The 19,604-nt window shown below is 36.7% G+C and overlaps 3 protein-coding genes across 3 annotated transcripts in view; 1 reads left to right on the top strand and 2 right to left on the bottom strand.

Annotated features, from left to right (window-relative positions):
- Nucleotides 1–19,604, bottom strand: part of LOC134824344 (NAD(P) transhydrogenase, mitochondrial-like) — a 1,149,555-nt gene that overhangs the window by 1,052,786 nt on the left and 77,165 nt on the right. The gene's annotated exons all lie outside the window — the stretch shown is intronic.
- Nucleotides 1,243–19,439, top strand: LOC134824250 (gelsolin-like protein 2). The gene is made up of 10 exons (XM_063836031.1): nt 1,243–1,305; nt 1,512–1,615; nt 12,940–13,031; nt 13,441–13,544; nt 14,481–14,656; nt 16,721–16,784; nt 17,194–17,288; nt 18,081–18,228; nt 18,478–18,654; nt 18,897–19,439. Exons 1-10 carry the CDS (start codon nt 1,254–1,256, stop codon nt 18,974–18,976), a joined length of 1,092 nt encoding a protein of 363 aa, XP_063692101.1. The 5' UTR covers nt 1,243–1,253; the 3' UTR covers nt 18,977–19,439.
- LOC134824249 (snake venom 5'-nucleotidase-like) lies at nt 1,720–14,392 on the bottom strand. Its single transcript, XM_063836030.1, has 16 exons — nt 14,366–14,392; nt 6,667–6,824; nt 6,288–6,386; nt 5,842–6,029; nt 5,586–5,649; nt 5,281–5,430; nt 4,793–4,914; nt 4,525–4,591; nt 4,135–4,277; nt 3,739–3,829; nt 3,446–3,523; nt 3,179–3,263; nt 2,982–3,077; nt 2,727–2,818; nt 2,288–2,363; nt 1,720–2,090 (listed from the first exon to the last, which is right to left on the bottom strand). Exons 2-16 carry the CDS (start codon nt 6,809–6,811, stop codon nt 1,883–1,885), a joined length of 1,704 nt encoding a protein of 567 aa, XP_063692100.1. The 5' UTR covers nt 6,812–6,824; nt 14,366–14,392; the 3' UTR covers nt 1,720–1,882.

The raw sequence follows: 19,604 nt of genomic DNA, 5'->3' as shown, positions 1-19,604 counted from the left end.
GGATATGACTTCAAAGCTCCAGAGTACGTGAACATTTTACAGACCTCAAGTTCATTCGAGTGGGGTGTGGTAGCCTCATGACACTTTTTTTACAAATTGTCTGACAACTCGATTATTGTTTACGCTTTACGCTATCGGCTTGTTCTTCGTTCTTGGTCTCAAAGTGAAAATCGTGTGATGTTAAGCTTGGATCACCAACTCTTTTTCTTGCAAATCGTCTCATGAGTCATGTAAATGCAATAATCAATTTATTGCAATTCTCATGTGCTTATTGGGTTCTTTATTGACTCTAACAGATCTGCTTGTTCATTAGCATGAAGATATGGAACACAACCATACTCATGATCCCTTGGTGAAAGAGAAGAAGTAACTCATAATTTCGTTAAAGAATAGGCATAATTCCGAAGGAGTTCATTGGGGCTAAAAATCTGGGACACGTTGTTCTGGGACAGAACGAAACAGTCTAAGTGATGAATTAAGGAGCACGGTTTAATGGTTTAATTATGCAAATCTCATGGTTAATTGCAGTATTGTTACTGATTCGAGTCTACAACTGTGAGATATGTGGCAGGGTTGCACGGTCGAATAGAGAGCGGCTGATCCAACACACACTGCTCTCCCACCATCCCACTCTCCCTTTCTCTTACCCTCCCACTACACATTACCTGCACCCCTCTCACCTCTCATCGCTTCAATTACACCTATTCTTATACAAGGACTGGAGCAGGGTCCACAACTCAGTGTAATCGCTCATTAATACCCCTCACGTGGCCCCTAGGTGGACATCACGTGATCAGCTAACGCTTTCTGGAGAGCCGGCAGCCCCGGGATCTTATAGCTTGCAGTGAGTATTGAGTGTATGTGAAAGGTGAGGAGGGAGCAGGTTATAATCCTTGGTCTAGCTGCACATTTACATATCACGTAAGATGCTCTGCTTCTGCTTTGTCTTAATCGTGAGCCAGATCTGCAGCTCATTGTATTTGTATTTTGTTTCTGTAGTCTACCTCCTAATAGCTTGTAACAATTGCTGACATTGATAGACCTATGCCTCGTTTGTAATCCAGATCATATTTTATTTTGGAGAAATGTTTGGTCCATCATATTAGTTGTGGACCGCCAAGTTCTCGATGTTGAATTTTGCTTGGTTCAATTCTTAAGGTTAAAGCCGTTTTGGCCTTGATAGCGACTGAATAGCAGTTTTGAAATGTTAGTTTCGTTTAAAACTTAAGCCTCATTAGGATTATCTTAACAACATGTTAAAGGCTAAAAAATACGATTGGAAGGACAGCAATCTGGCACTTTTCGGTGAGTAAAAAAGAACCTCTAGAAAGTTGAGTATAATGCGTTGTATTTCAAACCTATTTTGAAGGAGGAGCTGAGCAATAACTATAAGCAGGAGCACATATAAACATACAGCCACCACTACTCGTTAGTATTTTAGCATTTTGACCTATAGTTTTACATTGAATCACGGTACTTAATTACCAACTTACATATAATATTCATTGCAGGAAGTGACACTGAAAAGAAAGTCAAGAAGGAAGCTGCAGAGACAGAGGAAGCCTGGATAGGCTGCGGTCAGAGAGTCGGGTTAAGCATATGGCGTATTGTTCAGGTGAGTCAACATTCAACAAGCGTGTTGCTGTTATTCTTTTCTTGGGATCTTGTTTTAAAGAACAATTTTCATTTGCAACCAACTGCTAAATGTTAGACATTTTTAAATAAGAAATTTGAACTATAGAGCGATCTTACAGCTCAGAAACAAAACATAATTGATTCGTAGAATATAACATAAAACTATTTAATCAAGAGTCATTAACATCAAAGTAAACCATTACCAATACAATTAACAATAAGACTGGCTATAAAATATTCTAACATCCTATGATAAAAGTCCTAATAACACTACAATGAGAAGGCAGGAAGACTGTAGCGATCGGGCACTGCTGTAAGTTTTAAAGAAGGTTCTAGAAGGAATGTTTTGAAGAGCCGGGTGATTACTCAGAGGGTTGTTTTTGGCTAGGAATGATTTGAAAATGTCTACATCAGGAGCACCATCTTCCCTATCCAGGGGACCCAGTTGTGTGAACCTGAAAACGAAACTGTTAGAAGTAAATTAAGACACATTATAGAATCAAGTTCGTTTAACCTGTATTTTGTAGTTGTTAGATACAAAACTATTTTATAAATGACCTATATATTTGTGAGCCTAATATTGATAGTAGGCTCACAAATGTACAGTAGGGTACCAGGACTACATGTCCTATGTTAATTAGTTGTAACTAACCCGTCTCCTCCATTTAGCAAGTAATTAGGTCCCACACATTGGTACTCCTTATCCTTCACCATCTCCTCGTATTTACCTGGTAACAGTAGGTTAACTTAGGTTAAAGTAACAGTAGGTAACAGTAACAGTAGGTAACAGTGGGTAACAGTAACAGTGGATAACAGTAGGTAACAGTAACAGTAGGTAACAGTAACAGTAGGTAACAGTAACAGTCGGTAACAGTAACAGTGGGTAACAGTAGGTAACAGCAACAGTTGGTAACAGTATATTATAGTCCAACCGCCATCACGGTTCATTATCGTCATGCAAATTATTATATTTCCAATTTTCCAAGTTAAACCGAATTTGTTGGTTTAAAATAAAAATGCACGTATTTAATTTTCTTTTAAAGACTTAAAGACGTTGCAGTTCAGTGAAGAGAATAAACTGTAAATCATACCATCAGGATTCTGAACAAAAATCTTGTCGACTCTGTCGCCCAAATCTCTTGATAAATTATAGTACACTTGAATTCCTGATAATTGTAGGTACCTGAAACAACAATATAGTCACTTGAATTTGTGCCCAGGTGGCAGAAGCTACAAAGTAACAATCAAAACAATCTTACTACCCATCTTTTATCTAGCATGGTTTGTATTTTTATGATTTCTAGTCAACAAGTTAAAAGTAAGTATAACGAAGACACATGTCTTACCTCCCTGAACCTTCCACGTTGATCCCACTAGCATCAAACGAGGATACGCTATGTTCCAATACCTCTTTCAGTATCGTTCCGTTTAAACCTAAAACCCTGAAAATATTTTAATGATCATTAATTAATTGTTAAAGTGTTTCTTGGTATTCGATTGTCTGGAAACTATTTGATTGGACAACCACATAAAGATTAATTACTTGTCTATAGTGTTTCCAAAAGGTAGAACTGTGAGAATATCCTCGAAGGTAATGTCTCCTTCAGGAATGCTGGCTCTAATGCTACCTGGGATAAAGTAGTCATTACTAGTCAGAAACAATCAGGGTAAATGTTTTTTGAAAATAATAATTTTGTGACACCATCTATAATTCATCAACGCATTACTAGGCAAAAAACTTAAATGTCTGAATTTAACAGACAGTATACAACGTTAAATTCCTAAATTTAAGGAACAACTTAAATATTACCTGAATTTAAAAGACAGCAAACAACGTTTTTATCATTTGCTCTAAAGCTCTCCAGATAAGCATCTGATAACACATTTCCTGTAAATTTCTCTGCGTTAAACACAGGATCTACTGTAAAATAGTTACAACTTACAAACTTTAGTCACGTGCTTCTGAGTCACGTGCTTGAGTCACGTGCTTTTGAGTTTTGAACAGCTACAAACTGCTAAAGAACCTAAAAATAACCTAAAAATAAACTAAAAATAACCCAAAAATAACCTAAAAATAACCCCAGCTAATGTTACAATGCATACCTAGTTCACACTCTTTAGCTCTGCAGTTATCTCTTGTTCCATCAATAATACTCTCTGACGAGCCAACAATCACGTTAGCGAAATCTTTTACCTGTCAGGTACCAAATTACCAGGATAGATTATACTAAATATTACTAATATTAGTACATTTTAGTACATAATATGTGCTAATATTAGTAATGTTTAGTACTAATAATATTAGTTTCACTTACTATTACTACAAGTCACACCACGTAAAGGTGTAAACTTTGAAACCACCGGAAATAATGTTTTACTGATTCTATTTATGGATACTAAAGTCCCCCCAACACTTCTTAGTCATCTACTACAGTGATATAAGGATGGTTGAATTGTCATATTGTGGCAACAAAGACAACCCACAAATACATCACAAACCTTCTCCAGATACTCTTCAAGGTTTTTAAGAGTGTCCTCGTCCTGCTCCATATCCTCACCCCACATGAGTATAGGGTTTCCTGAGTAACTCTCCACCGCGCCATCACTGCTGAAGTTTACTGACAGGTGACCTAGGAATTTACCTGGAGGGGGATATTTAAAACATATAAGTGATACAAAAGATTTTATTAGCAGGAGCTTTCAAAATACTTGTGTAAATCGTCTTCAGCTGGGGATGATGTTATGAAGGGTGATTATATATGATGTAGTGGTGTCAATGATGAGTGGTGTGTGACGTGAAAGGGTACGGAGTGGTGAGGGTGGAAAAAGTGTTCAGATTACATTACAATAACATTTAAAAAACTAGGCTTGTGAGGTAGTGGAATTTACCGTACGCGTACGCTTGGACGACCAGACACTTGTCTCCGCGTCTTGACATGGGATAGGGACCGTATATCTGAGGGTGGAAGTTATTGAGCAAAGAGGTTTTTCAGGTCAACAAGTCAAGATTTTACCAAACTGCAAAGTTTTGTACATTTTAGTAGTTATTATATTAGCACCGTACAATTATTGTTGATACCAAAACAATTTAAATCGTAAATAAATCTATTTTTCATTGAGATTATATCCTTGTGTTTGAAATGAGAAAGAAGTAAACCGTCTCATCGATAACAGGCCCTTCTGGAAGATCCCCAGTCCAAAGGAAAGTATTGGAGTGACCTCCCACTACCACATCAACATTGTCCACTTTGTCACAAATATCTAGATCTGTGCCTATCCCTAAATAGAGGGGTTTGTTTTATAATAGAGGGGTTTGTTTTTAATAGAGGGGTTTGTTTTTTAATAGAGGGGTTTGTTTTTTAATAGAGGGGTTTGTTTTTTAATAGAGGGGTTTGTTTTTTAATAGAGGGGTTTGTTTTTTAATAGAGGGGTTTGTTTTTTAATAGAGGGGTTTGTTTTTTAATAGAGGGGTTTGTTTTTAATAGAGGGGTTTGTTTTTTAATAGAGGGGTTTGTTTTTGAGGGTTTCCATTGTTTTTATAACACAAGTCACAATATGAGACAAGTATTATTTTTGAAGAATGGACTGTTCCTTTTATTACTTTTTTATCTGAGAATATTTTGGCATATTATTTAGTTGTCATACCTGCGTGGCCGACTGCAACAATTATATCAACGCCTTGTTCCTTTAATTTGGCAGCTTCTTCCTTAACTGCCTCAACTGCATCACTAAATGTGATGTCTGGCCCAGGACTACTTAGGAAGGTGGTTTCTGGTGTTATGTATCCTATAATACCTGATGTAGAGATAAGGTTTTTAAAACACGTAGATTGTAGAATCAAAATCAGGGTGACAATATATTGGAATATATGTAAATATAAAGAAATACATGATGTCTTCGCAGAATTAAATGTATTTAACAGCTGTAATATCGGAATTCAGACCACCTACCAACTTTATATGAAGTACCGTCCTTATTTGTGAACTCCTTGATCGTGGACTTCTGAACCAAGAGCTGAAATATATTACAATACAAGACGATGAATTGATAATTTCTATTGAATTCAGGAATCGGTACTTAATCATGATAATTGATAATTTGAGTGTGACTCCATCAATCCGCACAAACCACACAGTACATTAGTACATTAGTACATTAGTACATTAGTACATTAGTACATTAGTACATTAATAAATTAGTACATACCCCTGAAGAGCCGCGGACGACCATATTCGCCACAACAGTCTTTGTTTTCTTAATCTTATTCACAGTCTCAGCCAACAGCTCAGGTCCCTGATCGAACTCGTGGTTGCCCAGAGCCCAGGCATCATAGTTCAACTCGTCTAAATAGTGCGCTGTTAAGTTTCCCTTGTACACCGTAAAGTACGTCGTTCCTGATCAGGGTTTAGGTTAGAGGTTTTAGAGGTTTAGAGGTTTTAGAGGTTTAGAGGTTTTAGAGGTTTAGAGGTTTTAGAGTTTTAGAGGTTTTAGAGGTTTAGTGGTTTTAGAGTTAAAGCAGTTTCTTGATAGACCATTTCTTAATTTGGAGATCAACCGTGCAATCATCTCATTCACAACGCTTATATTTAACGTCATGTTTTGACGTTAACATGGACACTCAGGGATTATTAATTAAACTACTGTTATTTAACCTGTAAACCAGTCGCCACCACTGAGAATAAGATTATTCCCAGTCTTATCAACCTTATTTTTCAAGTAGTGAGCATGTCTTGGCATTCCACCGTAACACCCTGAAAAATGTAAGTTATTCAACAAAGTATTTCCATTGACTATTGAACAATGAACATTCCCGTCCACTTATTTGTGAAATGTTTGATGTTGGTCATTCGCAATGAAAAACTCCGACAAGTTAACTTCTATTTACATATAACATAAGTTCAAATAAGAGCCACTAGAATATAGCACTTAAAAAGACTCCCTAGAATAGAGGTACACAATAGCTAGCCCCTGGAATATAGCTCTTAAAAAGACTCCCTAGAATAGAAGTACACAATAGAGCCGCTTGAATACCTTTATCAGGGCTACACTTGCCCCCCTCAGAGGGCCCTCTCTCGTCATATCTAGCGTGTATGTCATTTGTGTGGTAGATATCCAGAGAGAAAGGGAGCACCGCTGTTGGGAGGGTCAGTAGTAGGGTTACAGTGTACAGCGTCATGGTTACCTGGGCTGAAGCTTTGCTTTACGTTATGTTTACTTTAAAAACAAAACCGTTTGTGCTGGCAGATTCAAAAAAAAGTTTTCAATAAAAACAAAAAAGAAAATGGAATAATTAGTGATTTAAGAATCCTTAAGGATCAGTTTGATGAACAATTTCGGTTTACAGCTTCTGTGTAGTTTTCATCTTAGAATGTTATTAGAAGTCATGCGACTAACGTTATCACATCATTAATCACGTGGACAAGGTCACGTTATATAATTACTACAATTGAATGGGCCTATACATTCAATGTATAGCATTTACGCCACCTCTTTTGAATTTTGTTTTCTAATATACCCAATATCAAACAAGACGATATTTAGTAAGGGAATAGGGCAGCAATGGCTGGAGTTTTACGTCTATATCAAATAAAAGAACGGTCCAATAATCACCACATAAAACTGACTTACTTTTAAATGCAAACCGTTTGAAGATCTTTAAAGTGAAGTGTCGTTAAAAATCAACAAATTTCACAATGCAGATTATTTGTTAACGATTTTAATGACTCAGTTACTGCAATTACAAATCTCCCGTTGCCTCCAATTCGTTAAAATGTGTTTGGTTATTGTGGCGCTGTGCTGCAATACGGTTATAATCAATCAGATAAATCCTTTTTTGATAAATATAGAGTGGAGTAAAGTCACGTGACCAGATCCACGAGACAACTATTTGCTAGCCAGTCACTATTTAAATATTTAATTGGGTGTGACGCCTAGTCAAATAGTTAAAATTTCGATAAATTCACAGTCACTGCGTTACAGCGATTAAATACTAATATACCGATATTAAAAAGTCAAAATTATTAACGATTTGAACAATCAAATAATGTTTGGCTGAAAAAATGAAAACCCCTACATATAGTCGGAAGATAACGTTATCTTTATGAATTTTTACTCAACTTTACCAACTCGGAGCTTGCACCATGAAATGAATGTATTGTTTTTGTATATTAGAGCTTTAGCCACAGGCAGGTTGGTCTGCACGGAGCCCCACAGTTTCAATTCCTTGTTTAACTACTAACTAGCCGTACAGCAAGGATATCCACTGTGTTCACCAGGTTAGGCACATAACCGGGAACCGGTCACTGTGGCGGAAGTCACTGCGGCGGTGTACAGTCCGGCGGAGGACGGTACAGCGGAGGCCGGTACGGCGGTATTCTCCAAAAAGGTTGGACGGAACAGCGGATCACATGACACCCACTTTACTTTGGACAATACGGCGGTACTACTACTACTACTAGAAACTGTACCTAAGACAGAACTTACACATTAGGTAGGCGAGGATCATCAGTCTGCGTATCCAGATCCGGGTAGGAGTGTAGGTTTTCTGACCAGTAGTGGGATCCGTCGTAACTCGCTCGATCGTACTGCTCCTTGTAGCCAAGTCGCTGGACAGCCCGCATCGCCGCTTGGCACAGATGGAAGTAGCAGCTGTCAGTGTCAACTTATGCGGAAGGGAAGGTGGCAGATAAGGCATTTCGGAGAGCTAGCTCGTAGTCCACCATGATGTTGTCTGGAGAGAAGTTGCCAAGACTGTCGAGGGCTCCTTGTAGATCGGGGTATCCTTGTGGGTGAGGAGGATGTAGATGCAAGGGAAGACCCAGGTAGCGTCCTCGTTGAAGTTGACCATCTCAGCGTGAATAGTGAGGAGTTGGTAGAAGAGCTGAGGAGAAGAGGAGAAGGTCGCGTCCACGTACCAAGAGCTGCTGTCCTCCAGGGCTCGCAGGTTCTTCTCCGTCCCAAAGATGATAACTCGTCGCTCGTCGTCTTTGTTATCAAACTTGAGCATAGGTTCGCCAGCCAGAGACATGCAGTCGTCCTCCTCCAGTTCAAGGTCTGTCAGGTTCGTCGGAGCTCTAGGGACAGGGTTCTCCTTCCGGCGGGCTCTCTGAGCTTGCTTCTTCACCGCTTGTTCACTGGGGAGGAGGAAGCGAGCAACCTGGGACAGCGAGCCAGTAACGGAGCAGTAGATTCTGTGGTTCTGAATAATCGTAGTCGCAGCCAGATCGTGGACTTGGGAGAGGGCTTCTCGGACTTCGCAGTCAGCTATGCTGGCACTGTGGTTGTGAGGCTGGGTGGCTGACAACAGGGATCCGTTGAGGGTGTAGAGTCGCCCCTTGCATCTGTCGTTCTTCTTCACGCACCTCCAAGCCTGTCGTCCATCCAGAGTCGGCTTTCCATCTTTGGAGTAGCGGAAACCACGGAGTAGAAGGTTCTGACTGTTAGCAGTTCTCCCTCTGACCACCTTCACCGTATCTTCATCGAACATCGTTGTAGCTGTTGTACTCAAGTCGTAGTGTTGCAGTACTGGAGATGGTAGTGCTAATGAGATACTCTCCTCAACTTTGATCCGCTTTATATATTGTTTGCCTCTATCATTATCTATGTTTCACTGAGCAACCTCTCTTCTTGGCTACGGGTACTGTGAAAATAGGGCAATATGTTGACACAACAGCAGTGTATGAGTCCTATAAGGACTAAGGAGTTAATCCCAGCTTCAACAGAATTCCCTGCAGCAGTTCTCTGGAATGAATCAGCTCTTCACATCCAACAGTTCCCCTTCCAGACCAAACCAACTTTAATTACTGCTTCACTGAAACGTCCTTGGTTTGTATTGTATTGTAATTAGCAGTAAAAGTTTCACATTTCTCATGATGTACTGAGATTTTTATAGCACCGAACACGCAGAAGCATCTAGATCGTAGTTGAATTGTAGTGGTAGAAGAGCTCGATAATCAACGCCTAACGAAACCACGCATGAAAATTAATAATTAACTAAATACTAATAGGCAAGTTTCGATATGAGGGTATCAATTGTTATAGTTTAAGGGTCAGCATAATTCTTGCTGATTTACTTTTGCCCCGGCGGAAGCAAGGACTGTTAAATTTATGATGCTTAATGTAGTATTAAAATGTACAGCAACTTAAACGAAAACAACATTTTTCTGGCAGGCATTAACTTTTTACTTTGTGAGCTTTATAGCTTTGTTTCTGTCTAGTTCTAATGTACCGTCACAATAGTGACTTTAATATATTAAGCAGATTAGAGGATTACACATAAACGACATGTGACAGTGAACAGCAGTCAGCTGGTCAGCACCAACAAATATTACAGTTAACACGTACTCATCTGTATTGTAACAGGTTACACAGAGGTCCGAAACCTAATCACCATAATGATATGAGCAGTATTGCCAACAAACTAGGATAAAATTGAAATAGCTTGGTTTACAGATTAGTAATATGTGATTACTTTTTGTTTGAACTGTTCGATCACAAGTTGTCGAATGTCGGCATCTTCTACTCGTAAGGAAAAACAAATAGGATAGAAATCGTTAACTTTTAGGGTGGGGTAAACCACACCTGACTCCTTATGTTCGTTCTAAAAACTACGAACAGCTATAAGAACAGCTATACAATGTACTAACACTTTTTAAATATATTATATATGTCCTCAAGCACCATACTAGTTCGATTTGGATGTTGACAATATGTTACATGACAATAAAGTAAGAACACAGCGGTACAATATTGCGAGTAACTTAGCAAGGATTCGCAACTACGGAAATAACCGTTACTTTTTATCAATTAGTATTGGACGCGATAATTGGCAATCCAATATAATAGCCGTATATTGCTAAAATAATGCCACGTTAATAACATAAGTTTAAAATTTAGTTTAGTTGTCTCAAGTTTCAGTTTTTGTTTTCAAATTTAATCATTATACAAATGCCAAAGTCCAATAAACGCATACATTGTTTCAGGTTTCGTGTTTAATTATTCCTGTTTAATTCCTTACACTGAACTATTCAGATATAAATGGGGGTAAGCGTGTCACAAATTCAAATGGGGGCAAGAAATGGGGGCGTCCCACAAATACATCGCCTCCTGCCAAATTTTGTCCATCCATCTTTTTGCAAAAAAGTAAAGAAAAAAAGTGAAAACAAACAAACAGAAGTATAGTAGAAAGTGAGGATGGGTTGGGTAGGTATTAGGTGTAGGTACAAGTAAGTAACATCGCGTAAACATTTTATTTTGGTAATGCTGCTTGGTAAATTGGTAAATTGATATTTTATCGGACAGATCCTGTTTAATCCTGTCTTCGTGAAAATGTAAAATAGCTAATTAGTCTAAATTTTCATAATGCACAGCCACACATTTTGAAACTTTCGGACCCGTGCCGCGGTGCCGCCATGAAAGAAATCCTAATTTCAACTATGCACGCTGATTTCCTAGCGCAGTAGGTGTATGTATGTATTCAGAACATAGCTGATAACTTTGCATACATAAATAAAGGGCGTGATTTCCAAGTACAGGTAACGCTGTGAGGGAGAGGAGGGAGAGAGAGGGAGGGAGAAAAGGTGAAAAACTTTAGACTTAGTATCATATTTGGGTAAAAAATCATCGATTAACCCACTTACCACCTGCCGATTTAAAAAACTTACGGTATTTTGCTCCCTCGAAGTTTTTTCGGCACTATACCGAGAAAAAAACCAATCCCATAGCCCGTACCGTCTTCTTGATTAATTCGTTCGTAAATTACAAATGCACACACACATTTTTTGGGATTATTAATGTAGATAAATATATAATATCTATACATAGGTATATTGTCTTGTTTTACAGAGAATTACAGAACCAGACATTTTATTAACAAATCGATTTTACCCCGAGACTAACTGGAAAAGTGATCTTAGTTAAGTGTAACTGTATAACAATTTGATGTCTGCTGATACTTCCCAATTAGAATGAAATTTCCACAGCAATTGACGTATGATTATAATATCAAATAATTTGAAGATGTATTTAAAACAAATTTAATTACTTTACTTTGTACCAGCTGTTGGATTGAGGAATTGGAACTTGGTGCTTACCACTAAAAAATAATTCGATGAAAATCATGAGGCTTGATTAACAAACCTTTTTATTGCTACTTTAAAACAAATTTATTGTAAACTTAGATTAAACAAACGCTACACTGCACTAAAAAATATTGGCCACAGAAGCTGAAATGAGCTTATGCAAAATATATATCAATTCTAAGCGAAGAAATATTTAACGAAACAAAATATGTGTATTAATTTGTAATTAAACTTAAAGCAGTATCGGATAAGAGTTAGTGCTTAAAAGTTGAAGGTAAACGAGGACTGGAACCATAAATTAGGGTGCAATATTACTCCTCAAATATGGTTTTTGGGCTGCACAGAAAATTAGATTAAAGATTGAATCGATCAATACAATCGGTTCCCTTGTTAATTAGAATTTTAACGGTGTGAAACAGAGAGACTGTTAAAACTCTACATCGACAACCTCACATATGTAATAACACCAGCACGATTAGATTATCTCGTAAGGGTTCTTCACAATTATAATTATAATAGAGTTTCCCGACGACTAGTGATGTAGGTAACCAATCATGAATTGAGATGGAATGGTTTATGATGAATCCCTGTAACACTACACTTTCTACCATATTCCAGACGTGTCCATTATTAACTCCAGTAAAGAATGCTGAGCAGAAGATGTGAACAATTAAAACAGACTCTAAATGATCTCTTATCAGAGCGTCTAAGTATAATTCACTTCATCCTGGAAGTGATCCAGTTTTTAGAGTGATGTCATTTTAATAAATTCTCGGTATAGAATTCAACTACTTAGAGAGAGAGAGCGAGTTCAATAATCAATGCTGAATGCTGCACAATTTAGATTTATCTAAAATTTTCCCTCTTTGTGCCATGAACAGCACGTATGGGCTAAATTGATCTCTTTGATCTTTCGACGAGGTGATCTTTGATCTGCATTCTGCAGCTGTATCAAAAATGAGTAAGATTATTAGATAATGAGTCTCCTCAGAAAGTAAACGAGTTAGATTACTGGTACTCCTTAGACCATGAATACGCTGCTCTTTTAAAAACGTTTGCTGTGAATATAAATATCTTTAACATATCAACATTTTCGCATTTCAACTATTCTGGACTGTAAATAAAACAGGTTCGAGCTAAAGCAAAGATAACATAATAATTTTAAGCGTGAATGTAACCATTTACCCCTCTTTTTACCCCTCTTTTTACCCCTCTATCTGTTCAGTTCAAAGTGCAAACGTGGCCGGAGAATGAGTATGGAACGTTCTACAGCGGTGACAGCTACATTGTCCTCCATACCTACATCAAACCGGGAGAGTAAGTCACCATTTTCACATTTACAATATATTTCAATCGGGTATAGAGGCTGAAATAGATAAGGGTGCCGCGCTAATGTTCCACAATCCATCTGTTAATCTGGAACATTACTTTGACTTATACTTGTATGCCCCTTCCCTGGTTCGTGACCACTTAATACACTATCAAACACACACACACACACACACACACACATCTCTCTCTCTCTCTCTCTCTCTCTCTCTCTCTCTCTCTCTCTCTCTCTCTCTCTCTCTCTCTCTCTCTCTCTCTCTCTCTCTCTCTCTCTCTCTCTCTCTCTCTCTCTCTCTCTCTCTCTCTCTCTCTCTCTCTCTCTCTCTCTCTCTCTCTCTCTCTCTCTCTCTCTCTCTCTCTCTCTCTCTCTCTTTCTCTCTATCAAACACATTTCCAGGGACAAGCTGAGGTATGATCTGCACTTCTGGATAGGAAAGTACTCGACTCAGGACGAATATGGGACAGCTGCTTACAAGACTGTGGAGCTGGACTGTTTACTTAGTGAGTTAATTTTGGAGAAAAATAAGAATAACTAATTTTCACTAAAACCACAAAATCTACCCTTCAAAACTAGGTTTAGTCGACGGAGTAAATCACTCTCTATCTTAGTAAGTCATTAGTAAGTCATTAGTAAGTCATTAGTAAGTCATTAGTAAGTCATTATTAAGTCATTAGTAAGTCATTAGTAAGTCATTAGTAAATCATTAGTAAGTCATTAGTAAGTCATTAGTAAGTCATTAGTAAGTCATTAGTAAGTCATTAGTAAGTCATTAGTAAGCCATTAGTAAGTCATTAGTAAGTCATTAGTAAGTCATTAGTAAGTCATTAGTAAGTCATTAGTAAGTCATTAGTAAGTCATTAGTAAGCCATTAGTAAGTCATTAGTAAGTCATCAGTAAATCATTAGTAAGTCATTAGTAAGTCATTAGTAAGTCATTAGTAAGTCATTAGTAAGTCATTAGTAAGTCATTAGTAAGTCATTAGTAAGTCATTAGTAAGTCATTAGTAAGTCATTAGTAAGTCATTAGTAACCTGGGAGATGAAGCAGGTTTGCTTTGACACGTGACTGTGATGCTGTGACTCAGTGAGTTACTGGGTATTTCTCACGGACTTACTCAGTCCTCGACTCTGACTACGTTTATTTAACTACTGTGACAATGATTTTCACTAAATTAACAAATTTCTCGATAGCTGATACTATTCATCATATTTCGCGAGAACCTTTCAGTTTTGTTCTTTTTTTAATAGACTCAGTGATGACAGCTTCTAATGAAGGTAAATAGATAAATCATATATCGCCATTTCTACGTCTTAAACATATCTCAAATTATTTGTTATATAGTAGTGTTGAAAGTTTTAATAATTTTAATACTTCCAACACTACTATATAACAAATAATTTGATTAGATATTAAATTAAAAGTGACCATTCCCATCAGGCGACGAAGCAGTGCAGCACAGGGAGACACAAGGTAACGAGAGTTCTCTCTTCAAATCCTACTTTCCCAGCGTTACAATCCGTAAAGGAGGCGCTAAAAGCGGATTCAGACATGTGGAGGAGGCAAAAGCTGAACCCAAACTTTACCACTTCTCCAACGATTGTAAAACTGTCAAGGTAGGCGGGGGTGATTGTGAAAGTGTGATTTTTTCAAGAAAATTTCTGATTTTTTAATAGATTCAGTGATCATTATGTTCTAAAGAAGCCTGAAGGTAAATAGATAATTAATGATAAATCATATATCGACACTTCTACGTTATACTCATATTCTCAAATTATTTGTAATACAGTAGTATTGAAAGTATTAAATACTTCAAATACCTAATACTTTCAACACTACTATATAACAAATGATTTAAGAATATGAGTATAACGTAGAAAAGTCGACACATGATTTATCTATAATTTACCTTCATTAGAACATTGTCATCACTGAGTCTATTCAGACAAAATCAGAATATTTCTGAAAGAATCCTCAAATGAGACTCTATAACACAACACGAATTCATTAATACAATTGTGTAGTTATACAAGTTATTAATGTTATAGCTCCGGTTGTGCAGTAATTGTGCTATTTTATCAGTCTTATCTTGCGATAAGAAGGACCTGTGATTTGTACAATGTACAATGTACAATGTACAATGTACAATGTACAATATACAATGTACATTATACATGGCGATATATTTATACGTATTGGAGAGTCAGGGGATGCTACCCAAGGCAGAGGCTGATAACTTTAAATCAATTTAACACTACACAATTATAATGCGCTATTTTTGTTAAAGACTGATTGAGTTCAAGATTCCTGCAGTGTGTAAGAAATGAATAAAGCACTGTCACACACTGTAAACCACTACCAGTCCCGCTAAAACACCACACACGCTTTGAGAACGAAACTGATTGCTAAATATAAATTAAATAAAGTAGACGTTACTCTGCAAGTTTTAAAAATAAAGCTAATAATTTGATAACTTGGTCATTTAAATCAAATAACATTTCGTTTCATAAGGGTTGAAATTGCTGATTGCACTTCCGCGTATTTAATGGTAAATAACAATTACAACGAATGAGCAACTCGCTGATTCGTAAACCCCCGTTTGATAAATTTGGATCAGTTTATGGTATAATTTATGGCTTCAAAATGTTTAGGAAAGCGCGAGGAATGCGGATAAGGTATTTTTAAGTAAACTTTGGGGCGGACATTAAAAAACTAGAAGATATTTGATCGAGAGACATTCGGCAACAATGGGTCACTAGAAGTCAGACACCTAACAAACACCTAACAAGTATTACTATTAGCACATCACAATATTTCGTTGTGTTGACGTTTTCCAACAAATAACTCTGATATTAGTTTAAAATCTACTATAAATAAGTTGCGAAACCATAGCGAGTTGTGAATAGCTGGCTGCACAATAAACATACCACTATAACGATAAATCCAAGGTGGTCGATAACATCCGGAATGCAATGCCAGATTTTGTATTTCAATTATGAGACTTCAACAGGTTATTAAGATATTATCTTTGTAAAAATAAAGTTCTATAGCTTTTATATAACGTTTCTGTATGGTGTATATGTATAATATGTAAGTGAGACACGAACTACCTTATCGGTCATAATTATCACGGACATTACTTTCACGCTGAAGACCTTAGCGTGAATAATTGCGTCCGTGAATATGATGTCTGTGCCATTAAGGTTCGTGAATAATAAAATCCAGTAATTATTCCCATTAATTTTTGGGCGGTCATGAGCGTAAATAATTATTTCCGTGAAAAACTTGTCTGTGACAATTATGTCCGATAAGGTAGAACTCCGAAGTATAATAGTGCCAGTGGTAGAATAAATATAGTAGAACGAATATAGAACGAATATAGCCAGCTTGGGCAGCTGCTGCGTGAGTCTGGTTAGTGGTTTGATTATAGTTCGTGTCTTAATTACATGAAAGGTGTTTTATTCGAATAGTTTGCTGGGTATTATAATTATTGAGAAAATATATTTTTTCACTCACGGTCTTATTTCAATAAGATTTATCCCTATCTTGGGATCCCCAGGTTAGCCCACCAATGTAGAACAAGAGGTGATGTGCACGTAAAACACTGATCTGATATTCCACAATTCAAGTTATTTTCCATTTTACAAGATGCAGTGCTCACAAGTTTGTTTAAATTTCAGGTATACGAGAAAACTCCGTACAAAGAGTACATCACCAGTGATGACGTGTTCATCATTGATAGTGGTGAGTCCAATAACTGGTTTCATTCCTAGTATATATTTAGGATTGGGTATTGGACAGTGGTGTTCTTAATTACTTAATTAGTTTTACAGCTCCAACTACAGAGGCTGTGTTCACCCGGTGCACACTACCTCTGTTCAACTATCATCTTTATTATTTGCTAATTTTACATAGCACTTTGAATTTTCTGTAATGAAGTGGTGTCTCATTTTCAAATGTGTTGCTTGCGTCCCACACCAAAAGAAGATTGAACTGTCACCAAATCGATTTAAAATTTAATCAAATCGCACTTAAATTCTAACCAATTTTAATGAAATAAGAACAAAAGGGGGAAAATTTGGGGAGAGAAAGAAAAAGATGAAAACCCTTTTATAAGTCGGAAATCAATCCTTTTGATGCCTGTTTATCACAGGTGATCATTTGTACCAGTGTAACGGGGCTAAGTGTGACAAAATGGAGAAATTCTCAGCTGCAGGATATCTTCAAGATCTTGAAGCAAAAAGAAAGGTAAACTATTTAATAATTACTATTAGTAATTAATACAATTATATCAATAACTTTTCTCGTTTCAAAAACTCTTAACCTCATTGATAATTATAATTTGAAACGATGTTCAACTGTATATACATTATACATACCTTATCGGACCTTATTTGGACGGACATTACTTGAACGGACATAATTATGAACGGACATTAATATGAACGCTTATAGAAGGCAATCAAAACCATCAAAAATCCGAATTTTTTTTCATCCTTTTTTTGACGTTTTTTAATTTTAGCAAATGATTTTTAAATGCATTGTTAAAATTTTATAACACCTTATTTTATTGATTCAACGATATAGTTTAGTTTAACTTTAATTATAGCTATTGAAATTGACTGAAATTGACTGAAATTTTCATATTCTGGACAAAAAGTTCGAAATGGAAAAATGTTTGAAAAATTTCAACGGACTTTAACTTGGACGGACATTAATTGAACGGACTTTATTTGAACGGACATTAAGATGAACGCTAGGGCCTCCAGCGTTCAAGTAATGTCCGTCCAAATAAGGTCCGATAAGGTAGTACATACACTTACAGTACACAGCTGTAGTAACTCGTTATAAATTATAACGCGCCTTACCATAACGCGGACCTCGTTATAACGCGGTTTTTGGGCAAATTGTTTCCTCCCTCGATGCACGTCATAGCGAGGTAACACTGTTCTAGGTAGTTGAACTTACGTATTACTTATTACAAATTAACATCTATTTAATCATTAAAACTTTGATAAAAGTGTTTTGTATTATCTGCAGGTTCGAAGCACCATTCTTGATGAACAAACTGACGGTTTCTCTAGCATCATGCAATATCTTAAAGATAGAGAAGGTGGTAAACCGAAGAAGGTGGTACCGAAGCCGCAGAGAGAGTCCATTAAGCGCATGTTGGAAATATCTGAAGAAGGTGAGTTTGAGTCAGTAAATATTTAATAGTTACGTCACGGAGGTTGCTCCAATATAACAGATAGCTTGTTATTCCTGCTCTCAATCGAATATGATATTCATATATAATAACTACTTGAATCTACTGACAATGTTGAAACTATTAAAATTTAGACCATAGTTTTAGTGAAATGGTGAGTTGGCGTATCTTATCAAACATTTTCATGTATATACATATTATGTTACCACACTGATCTGACCAATATCTCAGACGGGAAGTGTAAGATAGACGACGTGGCAGAAGGAGACTCTGTCTGTCTTGGACTGCTCAACCCTGACAACTGCTTCATTGTGGACGTGGTTAAACACGTCTTTGTGTGGGTAGGCGGCAGAGCCAGTCAGAAGGAAAAGAAGAACGGTCTAGGATACGCTCACAACTATCTTAAAGGTACCATTACAACTTTGACTAAAATATTTAAAACATCTCACGTGGGTCTATCACTTGTAACAAATATATTAAACCAGTTCTAGCTTTCATAAGCACTATCAATGTACGCTCTATAAAAATTATAAACTTTTTTTATTAGTTGAACAAATATCGAACTTTTGGAACCTTGCCTAGCTGCTTCCCCACCTGTAAGTGTAATTCCGATGATTTTTGTAATGGAAATTGGAAATGATTTTTCCCAGGAATTGGTTATCCAGATGTTCCAATAAGTGTGCTGAAGCAAGGAATGGATCATCTACTCATTGATGCCCTTCAACAATAACCAACATAGCAACCATAGGAAATTGAGTCACTCTTATTATAATTTCAAGTGTAGAGTTAGAAAGGAATTAGCTGGCATTTAAGAAGGAGCTTTGAAATTTATCAAGACCGAGGAAAAATTGTGTATGTTACAGTTAATAAACCTAATAACAATGACGAAATAATCATAGAAACATAGGTTTTAGCTCGTAGAGCTCATTTGTTGTATAAATTTGTGTAGTGGACAAAATTATCTACAATTAATAGTAAATTATTTTGAGCAGACGTCATGAAGTTGCAGTTTTCTGGTTTTCAGTTTTCACGAATCTATGAATTTCAAAGTTTTTTCGTTAACGCTTTCTTGCGCTTTTAGATGCTTTGAATATCAAGGGATTATGGTAATGACATTATGTACATTGTACTATGTAGTGTGTCACATTATTGTAACTTCATTCAATTTTATTTTGATTGAGAGTAATAAAGGTAACAATAGTAATTCACTTGTGATTTAGTTAAATTCAGAGAAAATTAGCTGCCTAATTACAGGTTTTAATCCGAAGTATCACTATCAAGTATCAGAGCTACTTCAGCAAGTGAGTTATGTCCAATTGAAGGTTAAGACTGGATCTGGAGATAGCATTTTAGGACCT

Source organism: Bolinopsis microptera, chromosome 12, assembly GCF_026151205.1.
Source record: "Bolinopsis microptera isolate Bmic1 chromosome 12, MBARI_Bmic_1.0, whole genome shotgun sequence".
In the NCBI taxonomy this organism is placed as follows: domain Eukaryota; kingdom Metazoa; phylum Ctenophora; class Tentaculata; order Lobata; family Bolinopsidae; genus Bolinopsis; species Bolinopsis microptera.
Note: the sequence above shows the minus strand (reverse complement) of the source record. Positions and strands in the feature narration are given on the sequence as shown.